Source organism: Glandiceps talaboti, chromosome 2 (genome assembly GCF_964340395.1).
Source record: "Glandiceps talaboti chromosome 2, keGlaTala1.1, whole genome shotgun sequence".
In the NCBI taxonomy this organism is placed as follows: Eukaryota; Metazoa; Hemichordata; class Enteropneusta; family Spengelidae; genus Glandiceps; species Glandiceps talaboti.
In genome coordinates, this window is record NC_135550.1 from 14675715 (window position 1) to 14685074 (window position 9360).

General features: G+C 35.8%; 1 protein-coding gene across 2 annotated transcripts in view; it reads left to right on the forward strand.

The window, feature by feature from the left end:
* LOC144453420 (serine/threonine-protein phosphatase 2A 56 kDa regulatory subunit epsilon isoform-like) overlaps nt 1-6353 on the forward strand; it is a 66174-nt gene extending 59821 nt beyond the window's left edge. For both annotated transcript variants that reach the window (XM_078144711.1, XM_078144712.1), the window contains exons 8-13: nt 249-302; nt 769-819; nt 1606-1725; nt 2664-2791; nt 3643-3744; nt 4569-6353. In XM_078144711.1, the coding sequence (XP_078000837.1) occupies nt 249-302; nt 769-819; nt 1606-1725; nt 2664-2791; nt 3643-3744; nt 4569-4671 (558 nt within the window). In that variant the 3' untranslated portion in view covers nt 4672-6353. The remainder of the gene's footprint in view (nt 1-248; nt 303-768; nt 820-1605; nt 1726-2663; nt 2792-3642; nt 3745-4568) is intronic.
* Nucleotides 6354-9360: the final 3007 nt, after the last annotated feature.

Consider the following 9360-nt stretch of genomic DNA (forward strand, 5'->3'; position numbering starts at 1 on the left):
CTGTAGAATAGTACAGACAGGTATAATTGAAAGTATAAATTACAGTGGTTGAGTGTGTGTAGGTGTACAAAAACCAACAAAATCTGGAAATAGCTGTTTGACATTCATGGACACCTCCTGGAGTGTTGGTTCCCTGGGAATTTATTCTCATAACATGCTGAGTGTGTGTGTGCATGTTGAAGTGCTTTCTTAGTGGTTATCATTATTTCAGAACTTATTTTTTTTTCTTGTCTCTTTTCCCCCTATAGCTCGCCTACTGTGTGGTGCAGTTTCTAGAAAAAGATGCATCATTAACAGAACCGGTAAGAATTCTGAACATATTTTGTTCAATTTTTATTTTGACACGTGAGATTTCAAAATAAATCACCTCTCACTACCAATTAAAAATATTTCGATGATAGTACCACCTAGAATTGGTTTTTACCACATGTGATGTGAAGTAAAAAATTATTTTTTTGATACAACAGGCATTAGAGTGATAGTATCGGTAGTGTCAGCCGTCTGGCAAAATGAGATATCTTCCACAAAAGCACTGGAAATTATCTCTCCAATCACATACATACAGTCTGTTAAAATTTCCTTTTTAAGTGTAGGGTTGATTTGTGATGTGTAGTGCTTTAATTCAACTTGTGATTGTCAAGTTCTGTTAAAATAAGGCAACTGTCACAACAACTGTGTTTTATGAGGTCAAGTTTGTCAAATGTGAGCTTTTAAGTCGTAACTACCATGTAGTAATGACTTTTCTTTCCTCATGTTGTTTTCCTACAGGTCGTCTTGGGGTTACTCAAGTTCTGGCCGAAAACATGTAGTCAAAAAGAGGTGAGGCTTACGTAGGCTTTTTCATCCCAATGGGAAATGCTCTCAGCGGGTTATAGGAACGAGCTTTGTCTGGCTCTGTGTGTGTTTATGTGTGTGTGTGTGTGTGTGTGTGTGTGTGTGTGTGTGTGTGTGTGTGTGTGTGTGTGTGTGTGTGTGTCTGTCTGTCTGTCTGTCTGTCTGTCTGTCTGTCTGTCTCTGTCTGTATGTATGTATGTATAGAATATATGTATGTATGGTATGTATGAATGTATGTATGTATGTATGTATGTATGTATGTATGTATGTATGTATGTGAGTGTCTGTCTCTGTCTGTCTGTCTGTCGTCAGCTGTTTCTGTGCTAGGCACTTGTCAATTTCATTCAGACCTTGTACAAAAGTATAAAAATGCTTTTAAAGCGCCATATGCAAATTACTGTTTTAGCCCAACGAGCACTGCCCTCAAACATTCACTCAACAGACTTCATATTAATGTCACACAATTGAAGCCAGTGTATCAAATACTGTATCTTAAACACTAAGAAAGCTAGCACAGGTGTATGCATTTCAATGAAATATACAGACTCTAACAATGGGACTATGGTGAAGTCTTTTCTCTGTTGATATACATTTGTACCGGGGATGACTTCAACTGGATGTAGAGTCAATCAGAAATCGATATCTGAAGACTCTGGATTACATGTAGATCAGAGCACAGGAGACCGTTTTCATGCCTGAATGCCATCCACATGTTAAGTAAGTTTATTCATTCATTGATGTCGTCATGACGATACTTTTTTTGTCCCACAGGTGATGTTTCTAGGTGAAATAGAAGAAATTCTGGATGTAATTGAACCCTCCCAGTTCGTCAAGATACAAGAGTACTTGTTTAAACAAATATCAAGATGTGTGTCCAGTCCACATTTCCAGGTAGGTGTCTTTAATACAAAGTCATTTCCGAGTACATTTTCACCTCACCTTGACCCATCTTTGATATGCATGGCAAGCGATAAATGGTTGACGCACCAACATGCCAATGGCGTAGGGGTTATAGTCTAATGCTGAAAACTGTCAAAGATGCTAAGAATTGTTACAGGGTCTAGTGTCATGTTTTCATTTCGATTTAGATGGTGCACTATAATTAAATTTTTTAGGTATTAAAAGAAATTACAAGAAAATATCCTGCTTGTGAAACTAGTAAAAGTTTTTGTAGTCAATTAGTATTGATATAAAAGATATACATAATTCTCAGTACCTGCAATAGCTTTTTACATCATGCTAGAGAGTCAAAATAGAACAAGAAGGTAGAATTATTCTCACTCGCACCTATAGTAATACATGTGAAGCGCATGGAGTGGAAGTTATGGTGTCGACCAAGAAATTGAATGTTCATTATTTTTATGATGTGCCTAGGCAGTAATTTTCTATTTCACGTACCAAGAATAACAGAACTCTTTATAAGTTGTCATACATCTCTGAATAGCACAGTGTTTAAAAACATTAATTCTACTGACATCAAGTGTAAAACAAGTAAAATTTCTAGTTCTCCTCTGTGGAACATTTAAAACCTAACTTGGGATATATGAACTGTTATAAACATTATTTAATTAAACAAATTATAACTGTTCTTTGCACATGTATATTTCATGATCAACGATCATTTGAAATATGTCTATTTCACAGTCGTCAATGTAGATTTTTAAGCCAGATAACAATCAGGGAAATGGTGTCCTCGGGGACTAGTGTGAAAAAAACCATCCTGGGTCAAAGGTCAGCTGAGACAGGAAACTTGATTTACCCGTTGACAAAGATTGACTGACAGCTATGTATTGTAATCTTTATCTTTCATTCTAATCTACCCCTTGCAGGTCGCAGAGCGTGCTTTGTATTACTGGAATAATGAATACATAATGAGTTTAATTGAAGAAAATTCAAACGTCATTTTGCCTATTATGTTTCCAGCTCTGTACAGGATATCAAAAGAGCATTGGAACCAGTAAGTGAATGTCACGACCCTTGACTTCTTGTTGAAAAAATGGCTGCCCTGTCGATAAAATGTTATCACAGATGACAGTCATGTGGTACATTCACAGTATTATGTTAAAGAAAAGCTGTCAGAATATTGACAGTTCACTACACTTGAAACTCTTGTTACATCTTTATTGCATCGTTTGGAAACTGTTCTGATAATTACACAATTTTACTGTTAGGCCTTAAAAAATAATTGTTTGGTTCCGGTTATCCGACCCCACCTAGCTTTTCACTGCCGAGCCTAAACTTTTTTTTACGTATTGGAGAAAAAAAAAATAAAATCACAAAAATTTGCAAGAAATAGTGGATACGGAAACTGCCATCAACTTAACGAGACACTCTCAAACTAGTCTTCCAATCTGTACGGTAATGGCTTTTATCATCTGATAGTATGAAATAATTAACACAGAGACCATTTGGAGAACAATGGAAAACATGAACTAGACACTGACACAGACAAAACATATAATAAAATAAAATAACAAATCTACCTACTCTAAAATTGAACATAACTGGAACCACGCAGTTTTTTTTATTAGGCATTATGGCCATTATGTATGTTTGGAACAAGTAGAATATAAAAACAGTTGAGAAATGTATGAAATCGAATATCGTATGAGCTAATTAGTTTGTGTTTGTGATGGAGTATGAAATCAGGTATGTGTGTTTGTCATAGTTTTACTCAACTGTGTCCCAGTGTGTCTAATCTCCTTTCCTGGATGTGTTATCTTCTAATGTGTATTTCTGTGTTGTAATTCCGTGCTGTTTATTTCCATTGATGTTAACCTTTCTGTATGTATGTATTTCTGTTCCCAGGACAATTGTAGCACTTGTATACAATGTATTGAAAACCTTTATGGAAATGAATAGTAAATTGTTTGATGAGCTCACGTCTAGTTATAAAGCAGATCGACAAAGGTAAGGTCATATTCTGTCAAGATATTTCTCTTCTATATTTTAGCCAGAGCAAAAAAACAACAACAACAGTAGAATAGCTGTAGAATATATACAAGGCTGTGTTTTACAGGATAATCGAATGTGTGTTTCCTATGACAATTTCACTTTTGTGTTATCTGACAAATTGTGTGGTATTTGACATGCTACAAAGTGTAGTGGGCTAATGTAGATAACTGAAATATGAGCAGATATGCACATCTGTAAGAAAAAGGGCTGTGAATCTGTATTGTGGGCCTGTGCACAGAGCTACATGAAGAGCTACAAATTTTCAATCTCTAGATCTTTGTGCAAATCAAGAGCCATATACAGATCTTCTGAGTGATCTGTGTTCTTAAATGTAGAGTTTGAAATCATAGCAGATTTGCCGTTTAAAGCTACATATACTAGTGTAGATACTTTGCAGAAATGTCATCAGATCTACGATGTATTGTATCTATTGCAAATCAGTCAGTTCAAAGTGTTGCAGCTAAGAATTTTGAAAGTGGTGACTTGTGAAAGCACTATGTATTGTGTGGTACTCACCAAAGTAAGCAAATAATCATATGTAGTGAAACTTGTCAATTTGAAGGAACTGTTATGCATGTGTTCACTTATGGCACAGGAAGTTAATCCTGTTTGGCTCAATTTTGTAAAAAAAAAATATTTGTGTACAAACAAAACAGATGCTGTCCATACCAACAGTAACATTAAGATGTGTATACATGTAAACCTTTTAAAAAAAGAATAACACATGAAATATACAGTTGTGCTACAACGCCATTGGCGCTATTTGTTTCCATCTACAGAGAGAAGAAGAAGGAAAAAGAGCGAGAAGAACTCTGGAAGCAATTGTCAAAGTTAGAAATGAATAATGCAGCAAACAAAAAGACGCAGGCCAATGCAAAATGAAGGTGAACGAGGAGATTAAAAAACGTGGGGGAGACACATGAAAACTAATAGTCTTACAGCACGTAATGCTTCTATCTACAAACTCTTGTATATTGCCTATAAAGGAATTCTGGAACTTTGTTTTTGAATGTGAAAAAAAAAAGATGTGAGCAACAAAACCCTAATGAAATAATTCGTCTTGGTGCAACATATTTAGTATATTTAGTGTGTGGAATTCGTTGTGATCCTAGTGCATTGCTACTGCTGGCCAGAATGAATAGAACATCTGTGTAGTTTATTAGCTTTGTCTGCAGGTATGGCCACCAGCAATAACAGATTTCACTCACCATTGTGTTTGCCTAAAAAAAAAATATATATATATACAATGAAATAGTGTGTGCTTGTGCAACTCGAAGAGCCTCGTAGTAGCACAGTTTTCCAAAAAGCCCAGCTCATTTTTTTGAAACTCAGGTAGATAGGCCTTATGTGGTCTTTGAGTGTTCAACAAGGGGAATGGGGGAGGGGGAGGGAGGAGTGGGGAGGGAGACATTCAGCTGGCTCTGATAAACATAGGAATTAATTGCACAAGTTGATGACTTTGAAATGTTATATTTCACCCCACCACCAGCTGTGTGATCGGAATTTCTTCATCAGATTTATCGTTTGTGATTCTTAGCTCAGTCTTGTACTTTTTCCCCCCGTTTTTGATTTAGTTTTTTGAATCTGGTTGGATTTGTGATTTTAGAGAAGACAAAAAAAAAATCCTCACTGAAATACACCTGTTGCATTGTAGAGTCATGTTGATGTCAGTTTTTTGAAAAATAAGTCAGTTGTTACCTAGCAGTTTAAATAGTCCAGTCAGTCCGCCTCTTCCCCCTGTTCCCACGTCTTTCCAGTTACTCGGGCTTGCTTTTAAGAAAAATGGAAACAAGTAAAACTAATCACATAACAGCGGAACATTGTGATTTTAATTAGAGTCAGTATCAGTGACTTTGTAGTGAAGAAAAAATGGTAAGAAAAAAAAAACTGAAAAAAAAATAAAAGAAGAAAAAAAAAGATGTATTACAAGTAAAACTAAAGGACGTGGGGTGTCGATCAACCCAGTTTTAATATGATTTATTGTGTAAATGTGTACAAATAAGTGTTGTTGTTTTCATTTTTTGTAACTTTAGATATTGCACACCGATCTCCTTTAACACAGAGATTGTTGTACAAGGCTACACAATTTTTTTTTTCCTTTTTAAAAAAAAATACTTTTGTTCGGGACTTCTCCCTCAAATTTTTGACCTGTTGCTTTTGTCTGGCAAAGCAAATACCACCAAAGGGGAAGAATGGCAAGCTTTTTTGAAAATATTAGAATCTATTGAAAAATAAAAAATAAAGCTACGAAAGGGTAGTAGTATTAAAACAAGATTTTTTCCTCTTCATGTGTATAAAAAAAAAAATAGTTCTGCATTTTGTCTGAGTATATATAGTAAAATTGGCCTCCCTTGGTGTAAACCATGGAATGGCTGACATGAAAATTTCAAACGTGTAAAATAAGAACAGAATGGATAAAATTGCCATCTTTTGCTGCAAGTCAACATACAACTTGTTATAATTGTATGTTTTCCCCCAGTGCATGCTAATATTCTGAATTGATTTTTGTTGTCGTGACAAACATAAGAAGGATTATTGAATAAAAATTGTCTTCATTCTTAAAAGACGGACAATACAGATGTGTTTTTCGGATGTCATTATTTACAGCACCGTCACCCCACCCGACCCCACACCACACACATGCATGCACAGACATTCCCTCATCAGTTGTTCATAACCGATACAGTATCAAATGCCTGTCCATTCAAAATTTATTTCAACGAAACCCTTGTATATCTTTGATTTTTTTGCATAGCTCAATTAGCTCTAATTCAGTGTCAATTAATGTGTGGGCATATTTCGATATATGAAGAACTTGTTTTATTTGAAACTGGAACTGTTGACCTAATGTGTGTGTGTGTGTGTGTGTGTGTGTGTGTGTGCGCGCTATGTATGTATGTATGTGTGTGCGTATGTATGTATGTATGTATGTATGTATGTATGTATGTATGTATGTATGTATGTATGTATGTATGTATGTATGTATGTATGTATGTATGTATGTATGTATGTATGTATGTATGTATGTATGTATGTATGTATGTATGTATGTATGTTATTGTATGTATATATGTAGTGGCTGTCATTTAATTTATTCCAACTAGGGAATCTGCAGCTAAACTAGCGACAAGAAACCAGGACCCCCATACTTTAAATACACCTAAATATAAATAGCAACACAATTTTAAAAACTTGCCACCTTAGTGAATTTTCACATATAGTACTTGTGCATCATACACAACATTTATGGCTGCATTCAACTACTACTATAGATATCATGCAAGTCTATGGTGAAGTAAGACGTTCCCCTTTAGGTGGTGTCACAATATGCACCTAAAGCAACATCAGTAGATAGGTGCATTACAATCAGGTGTTGAAGCTGCATGAAGTCTCTTGAAAAGCAATTCCTCTGGATCCAAGAATTCACTTGCCTACAGTTATAATACTAGTATTATCTCCAACGTGTCTCAAGCAACAAGAACAATTCTCTGATCCACAGACAAGAGGAAAGAGATATCAAGAAATGTCTTTTTCTGACCCAACCCAAATAGTATAGCCAATAGGTGCCATGTCATCTTACATTGAGCTGGAAACCATTCTTTCGAAAGGTGTTTTATGTACAACTATCAGAATCCCTACTTTACCCTGTAGAGTTGTTTAGGTACCAGGTTTGCACATAATAATGATGTGATGGAAACAAAATGGCATGAATTGGCCAAGCTAAGATATGAGTCATCTTCACTACTCCGCAATGAAAGTTGCCATAGAGGGCATGTGACATTTGAGTACAAGCAAGGTCAGGGATGTCTAGGTAGTAATTTATTCCTGAACTATAACAGGACAAGAACATCTCTGTACATGTCACATTAAATGAAATATATTGTGGAAATGAAATCATCTAACACACACAGACCCTTCGTCTCACCATATACACTATCCCATACTAATCCCCCCTCCCATGCGTACAGTTGTTGGCATCAGGAAAACCTAAGAAAATACAAATAATTCCATCGTTGTGGAACACAGTGGAGTAAATGGTAGGATTTATCATTTACTCACACATTGATGTAACATGAATGGTCAAGACAGTACTTGGACATAGAGGTTGATTTCTGACGGAATTATTCAATAGCCTGTCTACGTACCATGAATTGGATCTGTGACTCTCTGCTACACTTGTTCTCTATCCAGGTCATCTTGGTAGCAATTTCAGTTCTTTAGTTTAGCCACTCTAGCCTAAAAAACCCATTATGTACAAATTTACATAATTTTAGTATTACATGTGAATTATAGATTTGTCATCCAAGTTTTACATAATGATGGACTTCATTTGAATAATCAATCAAACAGCCTGATGTAATGTAATTACTCCGCATTGCAACCAATACATAATGATAGACTTCATTTGAATAATCAAACAGCCTGATGTAACGTAATCACTTGGCGTTGTAACCAATCACAGCTGATGTGCACAGTTTCAATACTCAGTAACAGGTTGATGTTACCAGGACAAGGTCGGAAAGAGAACCAGTGTGGCGTCACAGAGCCAGCCAGTAGACATGTAGAAAGAAGCAGCTGAAATTACTTTATTAATGTTTGAGTTACTTGATACATCATGTAGATGACAGACTTTGTACTATCAGTTTTGAAACAACAGCTGTATGACTGAACACTTGTTTTAGACTAGTGTTGGATGTCTTTCACATTTCAGACTATATTACATTTTTACTGCTAAGGTTTTCATACGGCAATGATTCTGTACATGATAATCTGGGTACACCCATCCCTTTTATTCCCATAATTCATTGGAACAAACACAGTATATTGTGGGTCTATTTGTTTTGAGGGTTTTCTCTAAAAATATTAGTCGCCTGTTTTGCATGTAGTCCATGGACATATCTTACTCAAAATGGCTATGCACAAAAGTATATCTCTGAACTGTTGTGTTAGCAGCAGATCTGAACATATATAGTGACAAATCTAGTATGAGTGAAATTTGCATGTACACACACTCTCTGATGAATCTCTCTCTCTCTCTCTCTCTCTCTCTCTCTCTCTCTCTCTCTCTCTCTCTCTCTCTCTCTCTCTCTCTCTCTCTCTCTCTCTCTCTCTCTCTCTCTCTCTCTCTCTCTCATATGCAGACACATACAAAACACACATGCATATGCACACACAGGTAAAAGTTTGGTTCTGCTAATGAAAATATAATACACACACAACTTGTTTAAAACAGATATTCACTGAACCTGTAGCAGTATTGCACAAAACACTTGAACATTATGAGCCAAGTTGAGGAATTTAAAAAAAAATGAAACTCTGGTTTCACAGAGAGGTCGGCATGCTTTGTGTGCAAACATCTATAAATAGTACTTCCATCATATCAGATTGGATAGCTACAATGGGATCCTAGACAGTATTAATATTTGTAAAGTGACATCTCTACTATCGGTAATCCTTGTATAAAGTGAGATTACACTCATGTAGTTAAGTATGTACACTGACAGTTATCAAATATCACCACCTACTCTGTTAATAATTTCACCGCCATTCTAGTGTCATCAAGCCCTGTGA